Source organism: Bombina bombina, chromosome 1, assembly GCF_027579735.1.
Source record: "Bombina bombina isolate aBomBom1 chromosome 1, aBomBom1.pri, whole genome shotgun sequence".
NCBI classification, from domain to species: Eukaryota; Metazoa; Chordata; class Amphibia; order Anura; family Bombinatoridae; genus Bombina; species Bombina bombina.
Genome location: NC_069499.1, coordinates 869,813,239 through 869,836,926, shown reverse-complemented (window position 1 = coordinate 869,836,926; position 23,688 = coordinate 869,813,239). Strand labels below are relative to the sequence as shown.

Below are 23,688 nucleotides of genomic sequence, written 5' to 3'. Positions count from 1 at the left end.
CCCTCCTTGTAAATCTCACATTTGATGATGGACCACAGGTTCTCAATGGGGTTCAGATCAGGTGAACAAGGAGGCCATGTCATTAGATTTTCTTCTTTTATACCCTTTCTTGCCAGCCACGCTGTGGAGTACTTGGACGCGTGTGATGGAGCATTGTCCTGCATGAAAATCATGTTTTTCTTGAAGGATGCAGACTTCTTCCTGTACCACTGTTTGAAGAAGGTGTCTTCCAGAAACTGGCAGTAGGACTGGGAGTTGAGCTTGACTCCATCCTCAACCCGAAAAGGCCCCACAAGCTCATCTTTGATGATACCAGCCCAAACCAGTACTCCACCTCCACCTTGCTGGCGTCTGAGTCGGACTGGAGCTCTCTGCCCTTTACCAATCCAGCCAAGGGCCCATCCATCTGGCCCATCAAGACTCACTCTCATTTCATCAGTCCATAAAACCTTAGAAAAATCAGTCTTGAGATATTTCTTGGCCCAGTCTTGACGTTTCAGCTTGTGTGTCTTGTTCAGTGGTGGTCGTCTTTCAGCCTTTCTTACCTTGGCCATGTCTCTGAGTATTGCACACCTTGTGCTTTTGGGCACTCCAGTGATGTTGCAGCTCTGAAATATGGCCAAACTGGTGGCAAGTGGCATCTTGGCAGCTGCACGCTTGACTTTTCTCAGTTCATGGGCAGTTATTTTGCGCCTTGGTTTTTCCACACGCTTCTTGCGACCCTGTTGACTATTTTGAATGAAACGCTTGATTGTTCGATGATCACGCTTCAGAAGCTTTGCAATTTTAAGAGTGCTGCATCCCTCTGCAAGATATCTCACTATTTTTGACTTTTCTGAGCCTGTCAAGTCCTTCTTTTGACCCATTTTGCCAAAGGAAAGGAAGTTGCCTAATAATTATGCACACCTGATATAGGGTGTTGATGTCATTAGACCACACCCCTTCTCATTACAGAGATGCACATCACCTAATATGCTTAATTGGTAGTAGGTTTTCGAGCCTATACAGCTTGGAGTAAGACAACATGCATAAAGAGGATGATGTGGTCAAAATACTAATTTGCCTAATAATTCTGCACTCCCTGTATTTTATATTTTTCCTTCCACAGAAGGACTATCCAGGAATTTTACTTGCACCTTTTATTCGTTAAAGAAGACCACATAATATCCACACACAGCATTTGGAAGCTGTTCTTGATACACAACACTGAAGTTGGGATTTTCACAACATTTTTTCCACATTTTTACGTTTACATATTCGCCACTATTCTTCTTAAAGGGACATATCACCAATTTTACTATTAACTAAACACATTATTTATTCAGGAACATTGCATAATTCTTCGTTCTCTTGCAATCTTTATTTAAAAAGCAAGAATGTGAAGCTTAGGAGTCGGTCCATTTTAGGTTCAGCACCTGGGTTGCACTTGCTGATTTGTGGATAAATGTGGTCACCAATCAGTAAGCCTTTTCCAGGGTGCTGAACCAAAAATGGGCTGCTTAGATTCCTGGTTTTTCAAATAAATATAACAAGAGAACGATAATATGAGTAAATTAGAGAGTTGCTTAAAATTGCATGCTCTATGTGAATCATGAAAAAAACATTTGGATTTAGCAACCCTTTAAGTGCAGTTAAGGTCCCATAGGGCTTGGAGTTAGGCATAAGAGTAGTGTTGGTCTGGGGTTTGTGATTAGATTTATTTGCAGTATTATTATTATTATTATCAGGTATTTGTAGAGCACCAACAGATTCTGCAGCGCTGTAAACATAGTCGGTATACAGGATAGCTTTTGTAGGGATCAAGTGGGTAGAGGGCCCTGCCAAGAGTTTCACTGTTGCAGTCGGCTCTTATGAAGGCAATCTGCAAACAGCTGGGCTCATAGGCTTACATTGTAATGGGTTCAAGGGGAAAGCAATGGAGTTAGCAAAGGTTAGTGTTGGTTGTAAGCATCCCTGAATAGTAGAGTTTTTAGGGAGCGCTTGAAGCTGTTAAAACTAGTGGAGAGTCTTGTGGAGCGAGGCAGGGAGTTCCACAAGATGGCGGCCAGTCTAGAGAAGTCCTGTAAACGGGAATGTGAGGAAGTGACAAGAGAGGAGAGGAGGAGATCCTGAGCTGATCAAAGGGGACGGGAGGGAGAGTATCTGGAGACAAGTTCTGAAATGTAGGGGGGAGCAGTGCAGTTGAGAGCTTTGTATGTCAGAATGAGGATTTTTTGTTTAATCCTAGAGGCAAGAGGAAGCCAGTGAAGGGATTGGCAGAGAGGTGCAGCAGATGAAAAGCGACGAGTAAGGAAGATGAGCCTGGCAGAGGCATTCATAATGGATTGTAAAGGAGCTATGCGGCAGCTAGGTAGACCAGAGAGGACGGAGTTGCAGTAGTCGAGGCAGGAAAGGATGAGAGAGTGGACTAAAATGTTAGTTGTATCTTGTGTGACCCCAAGGCATCGGATTTGGGTGTCATCAATATTGAAACCCATGGGACTTTATTAAGGAACCTAATGATGACGTGTAGATTGAAAAGAGAAGGGGATAGAGCCTTGAGGTACCCCAACAGAAAGTGGTAATGGTGCAGAGGATGCTCCGGAGAAGGCTACACTAAAAGTACGGTTAGTCATATAGGAAGAGAACCACAAGAGATCTGTGTCGCAGATGCCAAAGGATTGGAGGGTTTGGAGCAGAAGAGGGTGGTCAACAGTGTCAAAGGCTGCAGACAGGTCAAGGAGGATAAGCAGAGAGAAATGGCCTTTGGATTTTGCTGTAAGTAGGTCGTTGGTAACCTTGACAATTGCTGTCTCTGTAGAGTGATGGGGACGAAATCCAGATTGCAGTGGGTCAAGAAGAGAGTTTAGTGTAAGGAAATGGGATAGACGTGCGTATACTAACTTTTTGAGGATAGGTGTGACCAGTGCATGTTTTAGAGATGAGGGAAATATACCAGTGCTGAGGGAGAGGTTGAAAATGTGAGTATGGGGGGGAGGGTAGAAGAGAGGGAAGAGAGGGAGGGGAGTAGCTGTGAGGGGATGGGGTTGAGGGGACAGGTAGTGAGGTGGGAGGACAGTATAAGGGCAGAAACTTCATCCTCATTAACAGGGGCAAAAGAGATGCATTTTTGGATATTTGGGTTTTGGATGATTGTGAGCTTTTGAGGGGGTGGGAGATTGGTAGTATGTTGAGAGCAGATTTCACTTCTGATAGAGTCAATTTTGTTATTGAAGTGGCTGGCAAAATCTTGAGCTGAGAGAGAGGTTGTATTAGGAGGTGGGAGTGGGCAGAGTATTGAATGTGGAGAACAGACGTTTTGGGTTAGAGGAAAGAGTAGACATGAGATTAGAGATTAGAGAAGTCCCCCTTTTGTTATACAGTATGGACCCTATTTATTAAAAACAGTACAAATAATTGCTTGGGAAGTCAAGCCACTTGTCAATCATCCCGGTTGCACCTGACCAGGATGATGAAACATGAGACCCCCAAAAAAGTTTTCATGATTCAGATAGAATTACAATTTTTAACAACTTTCTATGTATGTACCTCTTGTGATTGGCTTACTGATGTGTTCAGTTAGTTCTAGGGTTGCACCACAGCCACGTTTTCCCTGACACTTACACTTACGTTTTCACTGACCCTGACACTTATGAGTTACACATGCTGCAGGGTGTGCAGGGAGCAATATGAATAGAGTTGTCTAGCATGTGCAACTCATTAGTGCCTAGGAAAACATGGCTGAGGTGGCAATCCAGGTTAGATCCTAATAGTGCATTGCTGCTACCTCAAGAAAGGATACCAAGAGAATAAAGCAAAATTGATAGTAGAACTAAATAGTACAGTTGTTTATAAATATATGCTCTATCTGAATCACAAAAGAAAATGTTTGGGTTTCATGTTTAACCCTTTGAGTGCTAAGCACTTTCCCATCTGGGTGCTAAGGTTTTTTTAAAGGTCTTTTTTATTTTATATTTTTAAAATATTTTTTTTTAAACTTTTTTTATTTATTTATTTTACACTGTTGGAAAGGTTAGGCGATTACCTTTCCAACAGTGAGATACAGGCTTCTAAGCAGCATGCCCCCTGCTCCTATATTTAACATTGTTAATGATAAAGTTGCGCGGGGACGTCATCACGTTATTGCGCGTGACGTCACCACGCAAAACGTGAAGCCCCGGCGATGCCTGTCATTATGCAGCACCGATCGCCAGGGTAGGAGCGGGTGGGAGCCCCCAGATCTCCCTCAAGTTGGGAGAGTGCTAGTGACGGCTCTGAGCCGTCATTAGCTCCAGAGTGGGAAACTCTGTGACGGCTCAGAGCTGTCATTAGCACTCAAGAGGTTAATTAACTAGAGTTTCTAGATCACTCAGGCACTAAAGCTGCATCTGCAGCTTCGTAAATGAAGCCCAAGAATATTACCTATGTAAAATAGGAACCAATGTGATAGCAAGTTTGGTGATAAACTACAGGGTAAAAACAAAAGGGCGCCTCATGGTGTAGACTGTGTGATTTATGAAACAGATAATAAAATCCAAAATGGGTCACTCACAAGTAAGGTGGCACTGTATAGGTGGATAGTGCAAAAGGGCATCTGGCTGATGCTCCCGGTAGCAACATCTAGGGGAATTGCTCCTAAGGCACAGCTGTTTGACAACAGCTATGAGATTGTGACACATTTCCATAAATAAAGGTACATATTAAAAGTAATGGAATGACTTTGTACAATTTGCTGTTGGATGTGGCAGGTCCAGAGTTCTGTGCCCCTATGTATATTCAGAGTGCTGTTTTTTTTTTTAGTTTAAAATAATAGCAATCTAGGAACCCTCAAGGAGAATGGCCCATGAACAGCAATATGTACCCAGGCACCCTTGGGTAAGTGGCTTGCCAATAGGTTACCAGTCACCCCAGGAATGTGGCCCCTGCACATCAATAGACACCGAGGCACCCCAGGAAAGTGGCCACTGCTTGTCAATGGCAACCTAGGAACCTTTAAAGAAAGAGGCACGTGCTCGCCAATATGTGTCCAGACACTCTGGGAATATGGGCCCAGCTTGTAAATAGGTGCCCAGGTATCCCAGGAAAGTGGGCCCATCTCGCCAATAGCCACCTAGGAACCATCAAGGAAAGTGATCCCTGTTATCCAATGAGTGCCTAAGCATTCTAGGAAAGTGACTAGAAGGGGGCCACATTCCCAGGGTGCCTGTGCACCACTTAGTGATGAGGGGACATAGGCAGCTATTGGCAAGCAGGTGCTACTTTTCCAGAGTGCCTGGGTGTGTTTTTTACAGCAGGGGTGTCTGGAAACCTATTGGAAAGGAGTGGCCACTTTTCCAGGTTGCCTGGAAGTCTATTGGCTAGCAGGGACAGTTTCTTGTGTGAGCTGTGTGACTATAAGCGAGCAAATGCCACTTATCTTTCTCAGGGTGCCTGTGCACCTACTAGGCAAGCAGAGGCTACATTCCTCGTGTGTCTGGACAACTATTGGCTAGCAGAAGTCCCTTTCCTGGTTTGGCTGGGTATCTTTTGTTGAGCAGGGGCCAAATTCCTCGGATGCCTGGGCACCAATTTGTTAGCAGGGGCCACTTTCCCAAGGTGCTTTGATGTTTTTTGGTGAGCAGGGGCTAATTTCCTGGGGTTCCTGGGAGCCTATTTGCAAGCAAGGACCACTTTTTTAGGGTGCCTGTGTACCTTTTGAGGAGCATGATCCACTTTCCTGATCTGTGAGCCTTTTGGAAAGCCACTTTCCCAGGGTGCTTGGGTGTGTTTTGGTGAGCAAGGGCCACTCTCCTGAAATGCCTGGGAGCCTGTTAGTTAGCCTATTAGTGTGCAGGGGCCACTTTGTCAGGGTGCCTGTGCTCATATTAGGTGAGCAGGGGCCACTTTCCAATGGTGTCTGACCACCTATTGGTTAGGAGGGGCTAATTTCCTTTGATACCTGGTTGCCTAGGTACTTTGAGGAGTTTCCCATGGTGCTTTGGTGCCTGTACACTTATTGGCAAGCAGGTACCACTTTTTTGGGTGCCTGGGAGTCTATTGATGAGCAGGGAGCCCTTTCCTGGGGTACCTATTAGTAAGCAGGGACTTCTTTCCTGGGTTGCCTGGTGCCTATTGGTAAGCAGGGACCAATTTTCCCAGGGTGCCTGATACCTATAGGAAAACAGGATCCACATTCCTGTGGTGCCAGGGTACCTAATGGCGATCAGAAGCCAATTTAGGCTTCACAATATTAGTGTACTGAAACACACCTCACATGGTAAATAACAGAGGACAAGGTTTATGGTGAACTATAATAATATTTATTTATTTTTTGGCTTCTTGGATGAGGGAGCTGAGGTGACTGTAGTGGATTTCCTTGTTTTCCTGGTTTTAGAAGATTCTGGTGTTTCTGCTGGTGTGCTGGCCACAAATGATAGGCTGGAGGCAGTGTCCTGCTGGTGTGTAAAGTGCTCAACCAACACACCCAAGAGTTGATTTTGTTCTCTCCATCTATTGTCCATTTGCATCTGCATATCAGTGACTGGTTCTGAACTTAACGATGCTGCCATGTCCCTCTGCAGTTCTATGCTACATTGTTGTATCGTCTCTTGGCTCCTGATAAACCTTTCTTGGTTCCTGATTAACCTTTCTTGGTTCCTGAAGAACCTCTCTTGGCCTCTTTGTATGCTCTTGGTGCTTGTTATGAGCCTCCTCTGGAGTGCAATGTATTCCTCACCCAGGGGAGAATACAATGCATCCACAGGCTCTTGAGCAGCAGGGCTTCTAGTTGCTTGTGGGGCAGGGTCACCTGCATCTGCTGGTTCTTGTGGGGAAGGGTCACCTGCATCTGCTGGTTCTTGTGGGGCAGGGTCACCTGCATCTGCTGGTTCTTGTGGGGCAGCTGTAGTTTCTGCTATATTTCCTTCTGCAGATGGTAGAGGTCATCCAAGTGATGAGGATGGTGGACCTCGTCCAAGTGATGAGGATGGTGGAGCTCTCATTCTTGATTGACAGTCCCACTGATGACCAGTGTGTGACCACTCAGCCTGTCCAATTGGCACTTCTTATGACATAGGCTGTAGGTAAAATCCATAACTGCCATGAGAATGTGTTGTGGGGGGGGGGGGGAGTAAATACATGGACCCTTTGTGACTGTCTTGGCTCCCCATCAAAGCCAAAGGAAGGATATTCCTCTGGCCAGGAATCTTGCCAGGGGTCATATGGCAATGGTGGTGGCATCACTCCCGGGTCCTCAACTGAAGCCATCCAACCATGCTCATGCCTGGGAGCATACTGTTCTTGCGGTGTCCTGAAGACTGGTGGTGGTGGTAGTGGCATGGATGTTTGTATCCTCATGACCGGAGGTTCTGTGGAGGAGTCAAAGGATGAGAGGGATTAGTACAGTCAGATATATGTCCATGTGGGCATACAATGTACATTGATACATGCAGGGCCTATACTGATTCTCATGTCAAACTCTATAACATGCATGTGCACATTGTGAGTTGTTATCTGATGGATTTGAATATGAGCAGTATACAGGGATGTGTTTCATACAATAGTTATGTGTCCATTCAATGAAAACTCTACATGTGGCTTGTGGCCTGTGTTACTCTGAGACATGTTAGTATTGCACTATTCCACCTCATATCATGAATTGCATTGTGTTAAGTAGCAGTAATGTCAAGTATAATTGTAGATGTAGATGTTTTTGTTAGTATGCCAAATACCATGCTCCTCATCGTGTACATGAATGAAAGGATGTTATATCTCAAATAAATATAATACTGGTGTGTGGAATGTTACTCCCCAGCATGATGTGCTGTGGTGTCAGCCCCTGAGTTATGAGCCCCTGAAAGTCCACGGACAGTGATCTACACACATACACAGCACAGTAACACGCACAGTGATATATATACACACACAAAATGTTATACACACACAGTAACATACGATACACACACACACACAGTAACACACAGTGATATATACATACACACAATGATACACACACACAGTACAGTAACACACAGTAATATACAGTACACACACAATGATATACACACACAGTAACATTATTCAAAACCTTTATTTAAACAGTCCTGACATATGTATTTTTCATATGTCCCTTTTAGTGACAATATGGTCACCCTACAGTAACACACACGCACAGTGATATATACATACACACACAATAATATATACACACAGCACAGTTACACACACGATATACACACAGCACAGTTACACATACAATGATATATACACACAGACACAATGATATACGCACACAGCACAGCTACACACACACACTGATATACACACACAGCACAGTTACACACACAATGATATACAAACACAGCACAGTTACACACACGATATATAAACACAACACAGTTACACACAGTGATATACACACAGCACAGTTACACACACAGATATACAAACACAGCACAGTTACACACAGTGAAATACACACACAGCAGTTACACACAGAAACAATGATATACACACAGAGTGATCTACACAAACTAACACACAAAAACAGTGACGTCACTTGTCAAGTTTACCTTTTTTTGTACAAATATTTTATTGGTTAAATAAAGCCACAAAATGCTGCCCCTCTATTTAGTAAAGCCAGAACCTCTAAAATGTTTGCTCCCTGGGAGAAAAAATCTACTCAAGAAGGAAACTAGTCACAGTCATTCCTTTATCTATGCTGCTGTAATGTAAAGTAACATTAGCGAAGTCAAAGGGTCCTTTAAATTAAAGAGATCTAGCTGCTACCTTAGAAGCTTCTACCTTAGAAGGATTGGACCCAGCTGCTACATTATGAGGGCTGGATTTAGAAGGTACCTTATATGTCAGGATCTAGATGCTACCTTAAAAGGGCAGGTTCTAGTAAAGAATGGGATCTAGCTGCTACCACTGACCAAGTACACAACGGCAATGGCAGGGCTGGATGCGATACCTGAGGTGGAGATAGATCCGGAAGGGGTCTTTAAGTATATCCTGATGCGGGTGAGCCCCGGGGCAGGTGGTTCTTCTGGGCATTACCGTGATATTGTCAGGGGTACAAAGAGCGCCGAGTACCACAGTAAGTGACCATGTCTGGCTCTACTCAGGCGACAGCACATGACACTTGTCAGACTGCTAGTGATGGGTTCTTATTTATAAAGGGGAATTAGTCCTTCTCTGAAATTAGTTTTCTTATTTCAGCCAGAAGTAAATACTGTATAGTGCGTGGCAGCAAGTTATGCGAGTTATTACATGTTTTACCATAATGGGTATTTGGCATCTGTTAAAGGGACAGTAAAGTTGATTTGCAGCACGCTTTAGTGAAAACGATTTTTTTTTATAACAAAATCAATGTTTGGGAAAATAATAGATTGTTGGTGCATTTTATTCTGACGTGTGTTTAATGGTAGTTTTATTTTACTAACGTAAGTATTGCTGCCTTTGCTACTTTGTAAATAAACATTGTACGTAATAGAATCCGCTTTTGTGCACACGCACTGGAATCCTCAGAACAAATGTGTTTTCAAATTGACATTTATTATAAAGAATTATCTTCCAATCTATAATAAATACTAAAAAGTGCTACAAAAAAAATAACAATAAATATCTTTAATAAAAAAAAAACTTTTTCTTAGAAATGTGTTTATTTTATTTGTGTTGAATACACATTAACCCCTTAGTGACCACAGCACTTTTCAATTTTCTGACCGTTTGGGACCAGGGCTACTTTTCTGCTGTGTTTGTGTTTAGCTGTAATTTTCCTCTTACTCATTTACTGTACCCACACATATTATATACCGTTTTTCTCACCATTAAATGGACTTTCTAAAGATACCATTATTTTTATCATCTCTTATAATTTACTATAAAAAAATATATAAAATATGATGAAAAAATGGGGAAAAAAACACACTTTTTCTAACTTTGACCCCCAAAATCTGTTACACATCTACAACCACCAAAAAAACACCCATGCTTAATAGTTTCTAAATGTTGTCCTGAGTTTAGAAATACCCAATGTTTACATGTTCTTTGCTTTTTTTGTAAGTTATAGGGCCATAAGTACAAGTAGCACTTTCCTATTTCCAAACCATTTTTTTTCCCTCAAAATTAGCGACCGTTACATTGTAACACTGATATCTGTCAGAAATCCCTGAATATCCCTTGACGTGTGTGTGTGTGTGTATATATATATATATATATATATATATATAATTTTTTTTTTTTTTAAGTAGACAACCCAAAGTATTGATCTAGGCCCATTTTGGTATATTTCATGCCACCATTTCACCGCCAAATGCAATCAAATAAAAAAAATCGTTCATTTTTTCACAAACGTTTTCACAAACTTTAGGTTTCTCACTGAAATTATTTACAAACAGCTTGTGCAATTATGGCACAAATGGTTGTAAATGCTTCTCTGGGATCCCTTTGGGAGCTTGTAGGGTTAATTTTATCTGTAGTGCAGTAAGTAGACAACCCAAAGTTGTCTGCCAGTACCCAGTTTGCCCCCAAAAATGTTTGTTTTATTCAAAATAAAGTATTTTCTGTAGTGTAGCTGCCCCCCCTCAATACCCTACCAGCCCTCCCTCTCCCTCCTTCATATCCATTCATGTTGTTTTCTATGTAAATGTGGTGTGTACACGCCCCTCATGTCCACCCTGCCACAGTCGAGAGTCAACACGCATACATCAATGTGTACAGGAGCCGGATCCAACCATTGATGGGCCGCCCACCCACCTCCCTGCTGCTGCTCCCACCCACCGACGATCGGCACCATCAATGACCGATGCAGGGAGGGCCACAGAGTGGCCCTCTCTGCATTGGTGGTTTAAAAAGGGTATTGCAGTGATGCCTCAATATTGAGGCATCCCTAAAATACCCTGGAAGCGATCACGATTGCTTCCAGCACTTTAAACCCCAGAGGACGTGCCAGGCACATCCTTGGTCGTTAAGGGTAGTTTTTTGTAGGACGTACCTGGAACGTCCTCGGTTGTTAAGGGGTTAATGGATATTACATTATGCAATGTAAAATGTGGGAAAATATAAAATAATTTGCCACCAATGCAGTACATTAAAGGGCCATCATAGTAAAAAAAAAAAAAAAAAAGCAGAAATTTGAATTTTAGGTTTAGCACCCTGGATAGCGCTTGCTTATTGGTGGCTACATTTAGCCACCAATAAGTGCAACCCAGGTTCTGAACCAAAAATGGTCCGGCTCCTAAATATATATATATATATATATATATATATATATATATATATATATATATATATATATATATATATATATATATATATATATATATATACATACATACATACATACATACATACATACATACATACATACATACATACATAGCTCAAAATTTCCACTAGCCATTGGCAAGTGGAAATTTACCGAAAGTTAGTGAGTTTAGTTGAATTAACATTCACTCACTTTGGGGTGTTTTAAATTGGAAAGTTAGCACATTGTATTTGCAAAATGTACATTCCTACTGCAGCACTGACACACTTTTTGGGCTATGTGCTAAAGATATTATCTGAAGGGATATTATATATCCATGAAAGGGCAAGGATGTGTTATTCCTTTAGAGCTGTGGGGACCCCATTAGTGCTTAGACTGTTACTTCTGAGAGGGTACACAGGGGCAGAGAGAGGGATTGGAAAGGAAAAGTGAAAGAGTGGAGATAAATAAAGAAATAGAGAAGATATAAGAGAGAGGAAAGAGAGTATAAAGAGAAGATATTGCCTGATAGAGAAGGAAAAGGTTAAAAAAAGAGAGCTTGAAGAGGGGAGTGGGTGGAGAAAAAGAGAGAGAAGGGAAATATTATTATTTAAAAAAAAACTCCAGGTCTGCTCTGATCTTCCATGACTGTCAGCACTAGTTGATGTTTCTAACTGCTATGCACTTATGTTTTTTTAATGTATTATGGTATGTAGCATTGTTTAATTTTTTATGATTACAAATATTAAATATTAAAATTACTGCACAATAAAGTGTTTCTCAATGGCTAAACATTTGCAAATAAAGTTGGAGTAGTGGGTGTGGTGTGGGCAGGATCAGAAGTGGCGAGTGACATTTTGCCCTGGCTAGAAGCGTATAACTTAAAATTTTGAGGTGTGTGTGTATATATATATATCTCCTCTCTTCTCTCTCTTCTCTCTCTTCTCTCTCTTCTCTCTCTTCTCTCTCTCCTCTCTCTTCTCTCTCTCCTCTCTCTTCTCTCTCTTCTCTCTCTTCTCTCTCATGTAATGCTATGGAGAGGCAGGTACAGGAACGCCTCTCTTCATTGCAGTACATGGGTCAAAGGAAAAGCTGTGCTGCAGCCCCACCTGTGTTCTGTCAATATATTAGCAGCAAAAATTGGGACCAATAGGAGGCACCCCTCTTGATGCCTCCTAGCAAGTGAAGGATATACTGTATAGATTAATCAGAAGGAGGATGCAGTGAGCAGGGTCATGTGACACAACTGGAAGCTGAGGTAACCTAAGAACAGATGACACCAAGCAGAAGTGTAAAGTAGTATTCTACATCTCTTGTGATTCACAAATTGTGTTCAGATACAGCTCATTAACAGGGGGACAGTAAGTGAGCATAACCCAATACTGACAGGAAGTCAATGGGTCAATTCAAATTTAAATCCATAATTTAAAACCCAGAGTTTGAAGTTAAGTGTGCAGTGTCCACATTATTTAAATTAAAGTTTTTGACATTGAATATTGCTAAGCCTCCCTTTTTCATGGTTATTTCATTTAATTAGGTACAAACTCCATATATGCTATGTCTGTCAGTCAGAGGATGCAGTATCTATTTTTATTTTTCTCTGTGTCTCCATTTATTTAAAGACTGCTGTTAACTTGTAATTCACAAATCAATTGGAAGCTGTTGCATTGTGTTTTTAATATGTGCTGCTTTTATACAAGTTTATATTAATAAAAAGGAGATAATGAGTCATTTAAAAAAATATGTAATTATTGCAGTTAAATGTTTTTAGAAATAATGCCACTGTAAAGTAACTGGTTAAACACATAGTCAAAGGGAGACATTTAAAATTAAACTTTCATGATTGAGGTAGAGCATGCTATTTAATTAGACTTTTCTAGTTATTTATATTTTGAGAATTAGCATCAACTATTACTGGCCCCATGTCAGCAAATCAAATTAGTTTTTGAAAGGAACATGAAAGTCATAATTACATTTCCATCATTCAGATAGAAATTGCACAAAAAATAAATAAAAAAAACCCTTTATATTTTACTTTTATTATTATGTACTTCATTCTTTTGGTATCCTTTGGTGTCCTTTGTTGAAGAGCATACCTAAGTGGGATGTGCACGTGCGTTTCTTAATCACTATATTGCAGCAGCAGCTATGTTGGCAGTATTGATAACTTGTCCTTTCTGTAAAATTTGTATGGTAAATTATTTCTATTTTTACAATACAGTAGTGAGTAGAAAATAGATTGTGTATCAGTCTAATTGCTTAGTAACTGGCACTGTGCCACAGAATTGTGGGTGTCAGTGAGCAGAGTATGTGTGCTTTATTCTCCAGGTAATCAATACATTTCCGATGAGCTGGGGCTTTAGTGCAGTGTTTCTCAACAATGGTCCTCAAGTACCCCCAACAGGCCAGGTTTTCATTATAGCTGAATCAGTGCACAGGTGAAGTAATCAGCTGATCAGTAACTCAGTGGTTACTAACTTGCTCTCACCCATCACCTGATTATGCCACCTGTGCACTGGTTTAGCTATCATTTAAACCTGCCCTGTTGGGGGTACTTGCAGCCCTCTGTACATGTGTTTCTCCATCATATCATATTTAGTGCCTCGATTATATATATATATATATATATATATATATATATATATATATATATATATATATATATATATATATATATATATATATATAGCACACAGAGGAAGTCCAGCACTTACAGATGTGGCCAAATGGGGCAAGCCCAGGTACCACATCAAGGTCTGTCCCTAAAACAGTCAAACAAACTGGGAACAAGTCAAGGGTGTGTAATTATGTAATCATCCTAGACATATACAAAACATGGAAGGGAACTGCACTCTCAGACTGGACTGGGTAAACATCTAATGACCCTGCAACATGCACAGCCCTTGGTGCTCAATAGCACTCAGGCAGCTGAACTGTCAGTTCTGGGTGCAAGTCCCATAGATAAAATGACAAAATAAATAAATACAGCACACAGAGGAAGTCAAGGTCTCTCCCAAAATCTGGGTCCCTAAAACAGAGACCTTGACGTGGTACCTTAACCCCTTAATGACCGGACCATTTTTCAATTTTCTTACCCTTAATGACAATGGCTATTTTTACATTTCTGCAGTGTTTGTGTTTAGCTGTAATTTTCCTCTTACTCGTTTACTGTACCCACACATATTATATACCGTTTTTCTCGTCATTAAATGGACTTTCTAAAGATACCATTATTTTCATCATATCTTATAATTTACTAAAAAAAAAAAGATAAAATATGAGGAAAAAATGGAAAAAACCACACTTTTTGTAACTTTGACCCCCAAAATCTGTTACACATCTACAATCACCAAAAAACACCCATGCTAAATAGTTTATAAATTTTGTCCTGAGTTTAGAAATACCCAATGTTTACACGTTCTTTGCTTTTTTTTGCAATTTATGGGGCAATAAATACAAAGTAGCACTTTGCTATTTCCAAATTACTTTTTTTCAAAATTAGCGCTAGTTACTTTGGAACCCTGATATCTGTCAGGAATACCTGAATATCCCTTGACATGTATATATTTTGTTTTAGAAGACATCCCAAAGTATTGATCTAGGCCCATTTTGGTATATTTCATGCCACCATTTCACCGCCAAATGCGATTGTGAAAAAGTGAACTTTTTTTTTTTTTTTAAATTTTATCACAAACTTTTGGTTTCCCACTGAAATTATTTAAAAACAGCTTGTGCTATTATGGCAGAAATTGTTGTAAAAGCTTCTCTGGGATCCCCTTTGTTCAGAAATAGCAGACTTAAATGGCTTTGGGGTTGCTTTTTGGTAATTAGAAGGCCGCTAAATGCTGCTGCGCACCACACGTGAATTATGCCCAGCAGTGAAGGGGTTAAATTAGGTAGCTTGTAGGGAGCTTGCAGGGTTAATTTTAGAGATCAGTCTCCCACCTGACACATCCCACCCCCTGATCCCTCCCAAACAGCTCTCTTCCCTCCCCCACCCCACAATTGTTCCCGCCATCTTAAGTACTGGCAGAAAGTCTGCCAGTACTAAATAAAAGAGGTTTTTTTTTTTTTTTAAATAAAAATAATAAAGTATTTTAGCTGTGATGGACCCCTGCCTTAGCCCCAACCTCCCTGATCCCCCCTCAGAGCTGCTGGAAGCGATTGTGATCACTTCCAGCACTCTGTTAGACAACTGACGTACCAGGTACGTCTATTGTCATTAACAGTTAGTTTTTGCATGACGTACCTGGTACGTCAGTTGTCATTAAGGGGTTAAAGGGACACTGTACCCAATTTTTTTCTTTTGCAATTCAGAAAGAGCATGCAATTTTAAGCAACTTTCTAATTTACTCCTATTATCAATTTTTCTTCGTTCTCTTGCTATCATTATTTGAAAAAGAAGGCATCTAAGCTTTTTTGTTTGTTTCAGTACTCTGGACAGCACTTTTTTATTGGTGGATGGATTTATCCACCAATCAGCAAGGAAAACCCAAGTTGTTCACCAAAAATGGGCCGGCATCTAAACTTACATTCTTGCATTTCAAATAAAGATACCAAGAGAATGAAGAAAATTTGATAATAGGAGTGAATTAGAAAGTTGCTTAAAATGTCATGCTCAATCTGAATCACGAAAGAAAAATTTTGGGTACAGTGTCCCTTTAATGTAATATTGGTATTATACCAACATATTCTATTCCTATTAAAAACGTGATGAAAACAATGTAAACTTTAAACTGCAGGCTATTTAGACCATCCTGATTAAAGACCAAAAAATAAATTAAAAAAAAAAAACGTATGAAAACCTAATTTATATAAGAAGTGAAATGCTAGGATTTACCATTGGAGCAAATAAAGTGACTTTCATTCATGAAGTATAAAATACTTCATGATAAAAGCTCCTTTATTTGTTCCAATCGATCGCCGTTCTGAGCTGCTAAGGCAGCCCACCGGCAGGTCGCTGTTTTCCCTATTTGGCTGAGAGGTGACGTTTCCACCTCTTAGCCAATAGCTGTGCAGAAAAACCCAGATTTTCCCGCACATCTATTGGCTAAGAGGTGGAAACGTCACCTCTCAGCCAAATAGGGATGGGAAATTAGCTATCTGCTGATGGGGTACCTTAGCATGCTCAGAACGACGATCGCTTGGAACAAATAAAGGAGCTTTCATCATTAAGTATTTTATACTTCATGAATGAAAGTCTTTTAATTGTTCCAATGGTAAATCCTAGCGTTTCGCAAATACTAGGATTTACCATCACTTTAATTGATAAATTTATTTAATGGTGGCGAGAGTCAACTAGCTGTTACGTATGGGATATATATTCCCATCAGGAGGAGGCAAAGTTTCCCAAACCTCAAAAGCCTATAAATAGCCCTCCCACATACCTCAGTTTTACGAATAGTCAAGTAGTGAGGTGTTTAAGGAGTAAAAGCCAATAATGAGGAACAGAAAAAAAGATGTACAATAAACAAAAAATATAACCCCCCAATGGGTGGGACCTCATGGACTCCCGCCACCATGAAAGAAATTAATTTATCTGGTAAGTTCTTACATAAATTATGTTTTCTCTCTTATAGGTGGAGAGAGTCCTTGAGCTGTTACATATAGGATGTAATACCCAAGATGTGAAAGTCCACGAGTAACAAAAAAGGGAGGGATAAAAATAAAAACAGCTTTTGTTTGCTGAGAAAATAAATCCAAAAACCCCCCAAAAAATTATTTTATGACAAAAAAAAAACCCTCAAAATTTTAGGCACAATTTATTAAACTGAGACAACTGCCTGAAGAACTTTTTTTTAACCAAAACTGCTTCTGACTAAGCAAAAGCATCAAAATGAAATTTAGTAAAGGTATACAGAGAAGGACCAGGTGGCTGCTTTGCAAATTTTTCAACTGAAGCCTCATTCTTGAAAAAAAGCCCAATATGTGGCAACTGATTTAGTAGAATAAGCTGTAATTCTCTGAGGCAGAGACTGACCCGCCTCCAAATAAGCTTTGTGAATCAAAAGTTTCAACCAAGAGGCTGAAGAAATAGACTAGAAGTCTGTCTGAAAACCTTAGAAGCATCAACGTAATATTTCAATACTCTAACAACAATCAAAGAATGCAAAGTTTTTTCAGTAGCATTTTTAGGATTAGGTCACAAAGAGGGAACAATAATTTCTCTATTAATGTTCTGTGAGTAAATAACTTTAGGTAAAAAATTGAAAAGAAGTTTGCAGAACAACTTTATCTTGATGAAAAATCAGATAAAGGAGACTCACAAGAGAGAGCCGACAACTCTGAAACTCCTCTAGCAGAAGAGATAGCCAAAATAAATAACACCTTCCAAGAAACTAGTTTAATGATATAGATATATATATATAGATATATATATATATATATATATATATATACACATACACACACACACACACACACACACATCCAATGAGGAGAAATAGACCTAATAACAGGTTTAATCCAGGTTAGATCCTGAACAAAACAATGAATATCAGGTAGATTAGCAATTTTCCTGTAAAACATTACAGAAAGGGCAGAGATTTGTTTTTTCAAGGTACTGACCTATAGACCCTTATTTAAACCATCCTGAAGAAACAGAAGAATCCTAGGAATTCTAAAAGAATGCCAAGAATAATAATCGTGTAGAACACCAGGAAATATAAGTTTTCCAAACTTAGTGATAGATCTTACGAGAAACAGGCTTGCAGGCCTGAATCCGTGTTAATGAATCAGAGAATCCTCTATGACTGAGAACTAAGCATTCAATTTCCATGCCATTACGTTTAGAGACTTTAGATGGAAGAGGGGACCTTGAGACAGAAGGTCTGGCCTTAGAGGAAGAGGCCACAGCGGGCAACTAGACATTCAAACCATATCCTGTGATGCCACGCTGGGACTATCAGGATTATAAATGACCGTTCCATTTTTATTTTGAAAATCACTCTAAGAAGCAGGACCAGAGGGGGGATATATAAGCAGACTTTTTAAGCCCAGGACACTGCGAGGGCATATACCTAGGAAGTTTCTTGTTCAAGTGAGAGGCCATCAGATCTATTTCTGGTAGGCCCCAAGAAGAACAGTCCGATAGAACACATCATGGTGGAGAGACCAATCTCCTGGTTGTAGGTACTGACGACTAAGGTAATCTGCTATCCAGTTTTTCTACACCTGGGACAGAGAACAGAAATTAATTTGTTTTGTAATTTTCCCTATGGGCCTTGCACCCAGACTTGTCTGGGGTTAACTGCCTGTGACTCTGGAGAAAGCACAGCTTCTTGAGAGTGTTATTAGCACCCAGGGCTGAGCATGTTGCAGGGTTAGAGATGTGTACCCGGTCCGGTCTGAGAGTGCATTCCCTTTCCGTGTTTTGTATATGTCTTGGATGATTACATAAACCTGTCTTTGCACCCTTCACTTGTTCCTAGTTTGTTGGATTGAGAGCTTGCATTGTGTGGCTGTTTTAGGGTCCCAGGTTTTTGGAAGGGACCTTGAAAAGGTACCTGGGCTTCTCCCATTTGGCCAAATGAGGTAACTAACTCTTCCACTTTTGCGGTAAATCTTAGCTTAGAGCTTGTAGGTGAGTGCTGGACTTTCTCTGTGTGTTGTATTAATTTGTTTTGTAATTTTCCCTATGGCTCTTGCACCCAGGGCTGAGCATGTTGCAGGGTCATGGGATGTGTACACGGTCCAGTCTGAGAGTGCAGTCCCCTTCCGTGTGTTGTGTGTGTGCATGTATGTACGTGTGTGTATATATATATATATATATATATATATATATATATATATATATATATATATATAATGTATGTATATATATTACACAACGTAACAATATTTGCAAATCGTTTGTTTTGGTTATGTGTCTACTCCAGAAGCAAGTCCAAATAACGCAAGTGGTCAGTGGAGTTTTGCTATTAAGAAAATGAACAAGATGTTAACGTGGCCAAAACATTTTCAACCTCACCCACTTTTTTGATTCATTGCAAGACGGCAGGAAAATCATATAATTATAACATGTTTACAGTGCCTAAATGCTTCTATAGATCTGAGGGAAAATAGTTTGCCATGTCAACTGTAAGAAATGTTTTCTATAACTTCATTGATGTAACATACAAGTATGAATTCATATCATAGTGGGTTGTGGATTCACTCCACTTTAGATTTGGTGGAAACTAGTATTGCTGGTTGTACCGGGAATATGCCAGGATTCAGGCTGGAAATGCTCTTCATCTCAGGCTTTCCACAATTATTTGCAACAAGGCCTATATCTTGGCCGCCCCACCAGAAACCATTATCACTCACAAAAGATCTGAATCCTGGTTTAAACCCCTATGGATTTTAAGGTTGCAAAACAAAAAATTCAATAAGTCAGTGAGAGCTAAATTTACAGGGCTCAGTATCTGAATTGAGCCATGTTGATCTTTTGGTTGATTTTGGACATTTATAATGGAAAAATGACATGCTCTAATTTTTTAGAACATGTCATGTTCGCATTAGCGTACCTGCAACTCTATGAGCGTAACCACCCCAAATGAGTTAAACACATAGTTAAAGCACTACTGGGGAGCTGCAGAGAACTGCTGCTCCAGAGCAGAAATGGACGGTGAGCCAATCAGCGGTTTGCCACATTTTATCTTAAAGGATCATGAATCTAAAACCAGCCTGATTTAATTTTTAGTTTTTTGTTTTTTTTTCTCTTTTACCTAGCAATCGCTACAAAACAAATTTATACTATTCTTTAGTTTAACCCCTTAATGACCGGACCATTTTTCAATTTTCTTACCCTTAATGTCAATGGCTATTTTTACATTTCTGCAGTGTTTGTGTTTAGCTGTAATTTCTCTCTTACTCATTTACTGTACCCACACATATTATATACCGTTTTTCTCGTCATTAAATGGACTTTCTAAAAATACCATTATTTTCATCATGTCTTATAATTTACTAAAAAAAAAATAATAAAATATGAGGAAAAAATGGAAAAAAAACACACTTTTTCTAACTTTGACCCCCAAAATCTGTTACACATCTACAATCACCAAAAAACACCCATGCTAAATAGTTTCTAAATTTTGTCCTGAGTTTAGAAATACCCAATGTTTACATGTTCTTTGCTTTTTTTGCAATTTATGGGGCAATAAATAAAAGTAGCACTTCGCTATTTCCAAACCACTTTTTTTCAAAATTAGCGCTAGTTACATTGGAACCCTGATATCTGTCAGGAATACCTGAATATCCCTTGACATGTATATATTTTTTTTAGAAGACAACCCAAAGTATTGATCTAGGCCCATTTTGGTATATTTCATGCCACCATTTCACCGCCAAATGCGATCAAAAAAAAAAAAAGGTAACTTTTTCACAAAATTTGTCACAAACTTTAGGTTTCCCACTGAAATTATTTACAAACAGCTTCTGCAATTATGGCACAAATGGTTGTAAATGCTTCTCTGGGATCCCCTTTTTTCAGAAATAGCAGACTTATATGGCTTTGGGGTTGCTTTTTGGTAATTAGAAGACCGCTAAATGCCGCTGCGCACCACACGTGTTTTATGCCCAGGAGTGAAGGGGTTAATTAGGGAGCTTGTAGGGTTAATTTTAGTGTAGTGTAGTAGACAACCCCAAGTATTGATCTAGGCCCATTTTGGTATATTTTATGCCACCATTTCACCGCCAAATGCGAGCAAATAAAAAAAAAAAAACTTTACATTTTTCACAATTTTAGGTTTCTCACTGAAATTATTTACAAACAGCTTGTGCTATTATGGCAGAAATTGTTGTAAAAGCTTCTCTGGGATCCCCTTTGTTCAGAAATAGCAGACTTATATGGCTTTGGCGTTGCTTTTTGGTAATTAGAAGGCCGCTAAATGCTGCTGCGCACCACACGTTAATTATGCCCAGCAGTGAAGGGGTTAAATTAGGTAGCTTGTAGAGAGCTTGCAGGGTTAATTTTAGAGATCAGCCTCCCACCTGACACATCCCACCCCCTGATCCCTCCCAAACAGCTCTCCTCCCTCCCCCACCCCACAATTGTTCCCGCCATCTTAAGTACTGGCAGAAAGTCTGCCAGTACTAAATAAAAGAGGTTTTTTTTTTTTTTTAAATAAAAATAATAAAGTATTTTAGCTGTGATGGACCCCTGCCTTAGCCCCAACCTCCCTGATCCCCCCTCCAGCTCTCTAACCCTCTCCCCTACCTAATTACCGCCATCTTGGGTACTGGCAGCTGTCTGCCAGTACCCAGTTTGGCCCCCAAAAAGTATTTTTATTTTATTTTTTACTTAAAAAACTATTTCTGTAGTGTAGCAGCCCCCCACAATACCCCCACCCCCTCCCAGATCCTTTTATATATATATTTTTTTTTTTAAAAATCCCTTTTTTTCCCCTTTCTGCCCTCATTCATTGGTGTCAGTGTGGCTAATGGGTGCATGTGCACACGCACATGCACGCTCACATGCACACTCGCGCATCGTGCACCCGGCGGACACTGGCACTATCGCTACCGGTGCAGAGAGGGCCACAGAGTGGCTCTCTCTGCATCGGAGGCTTGTAAAGTGGTATTGCAGGATGCCTCCATATCGAGGCATCACTGCAATACCCTCAGAGCTGCTGGAAGCATTTGTGATCGCTTCCAGCACTCTGTTCGACAACTGACGTACCAGGTACGTCCATTGTCATTAACTGCTTGTTAATGCATGACGTACCTGGTACGTCAGTTGTCATTAAGGGGTTAATAGAAAGACAAAGTAACTTTGCACGGATTGTCATGAAATATAACAAACACAGATTGTGGTGGCATCTAGTCATCTGGTGCCTTTAAAACACCAACTGACCAATATTTTCTGGGATATTTGGCTAAAGAAGAAAATAAAGAAAAAGTGTGTGTGTTTTTTATGCATGTACACAGCATTGGCGTCCAGTGTGCAGGTGGGTTTCATTTATTTTTATCTCAACTTAGTTTTTGCTTTTATGAATTTTCACCAATAGAAAAAAAGTGAAATATTTTTTTAAAGAGAAATTGTTGGCCTCTGTGTTTTTGAAAATTCTATGATTCAAAAAAATCAATTTTAATAACATTTATTTAGTCATTTACATTAATTTTGATTAATCCTGTGTTAGATAATATTGTGCCTGGTATAATACAAAGCTTACAAATACAGGGTGTCTAGTGGGTATGGTGACTAAACACTGAACCTTGGCACCCACAAAACTGAATCACCAGCTGGCTCCTCTAATGTGGTATCAAAGCCCCGGGCTCTGCTTGGGGGGAGCTTTTCTCTTCCTCTTGTCCAAGAAGTTAATTTCTCCAACATAGGTGTGTCCGGTCCACGGCGTCATCCTTACTTGTGGGATATTCTCTTCCCCAACAGGAAATGGCAAAGAGCCCAGCAAAGCTGGTCACATGATCCCTCCTAGGCTCCGCCTACCCCAGTCATTCTCTTTGCCGTTGTACAGGCAACATCTCCACGGAGATGGCTTAGAGTTTTTTAGTGTTTAACTGTAGTTTTTATTATTCAATCAAGAGTTTGTTATTTTAAAATAGTGCTGGTATGTACTATTTACTCTGAAACAGAAAAGAGATGAAGAATTCTGTTTGTATGAGGAAAATGATTTTAGCAACCGTTACTAAAATCCATGGCTGTTCCACACAGGACTGTTGAGAGGAATTAACTTCAGTTGGGGGAACAGTGAGCAGTCTTTTGCTGCTTGAGGTATGACACATTCTAACAAGACGATGTAATGCTGGAAGCTGTCATTTTCCCTATGGGATCCGGTAAGCCATTTTTATTCAGACAGTAAATAAGGGCTTCACAAGGGATTATTAAGACTGTAGACATTTTCTGGGCTAAATCGATCATATTTACACATATTTAGCCTTGAGGAATCATTTAATCTGGGTATTTTTTGTAAAATAATATCGGCAGGCACTGTTTTTGACACCTTATTCTATAGGGGCTTTCCCTAATCTTAGTCAGAGCCTCATTTTCGCGCCGGTATGGCGCACTTGTTTTTGAGAAAAGCATGACATGCAGCTGCATGTGTGTGGAGCTCTGATACATAGAAAAGTCTTTCTGAAGGCATCATTTGGTATCGTATTCCCCTTTGGGCTTGGTTGGGTCTCAGCAAAGCAGATTCCAGGGACTGTAAAGGGGTTAAATATAAAAACGGCTCCGGTTCCGTTATTTTAAGGGTTAAAGCTTCCAAATTTGGTGTGCAATACTTTTAAGGCTTTAAGACACTGTGGTGAAATTTTGGTGAATTTTGAACAATTCCTTCATACTTTTTCGCAATTGCAGTAATAAAGTGTGTTCAGTTTAAAATTTAAAGTGACAGTAACGATTTTATTTTAAAACGTTTTTTGTGCTTTGTTATCAAGTTTATGCCTGTTTAACATGTCTGAACTACCAGATAGATTGTGTTCTGACTGTGGGGAAGCCAAGGTTCCTTCTCATTTAAATAGATGTGATTTATGTCATA

General features: G+C 40.0%; 1 protein-coding gene and 1 long non-coding RNA gene across 2 annotated transcripts in view; one reads left to right on the top strand and one right to left on the bottom strand.

Annotated features, from left to right (window-relative positions):
• Positions 1-6,255: 6,255 nt before the first annotated feature.
• LOC128646088 (uncharacterized) lies at positions 6,256-9,064 on the bottom strand. Its single transcript, XR_008400186.1, has 2 exons — positions 8,930-9,064; positions 6,256-7,325 (listed from the first exon to the last, which is right to left on the bottom strand). It is a non-coding gene; the product is annotated as an uncharacterized LOC128646088 (long non-coding RNA).
• Positions 8,861-23,688, top strand: part of LOC128646087 (14 kDa phosphohistidine phosphatase) — a 39,349-nt gene continuing 24,521 nt past the window's right edge. Inside the window, exon 1 of the mRNA XM_053699529.1 lies at positions 8,861-9,055. Within this exon, the coding sequence (XP_053555504.1) occupies positions 8,908-9,055 (148 nt within the window). The 5' untranslated portion in view covers positions 8,861-8,907. The remainder of the gene's footprint in view (positions 9,056-23,688) is intronic.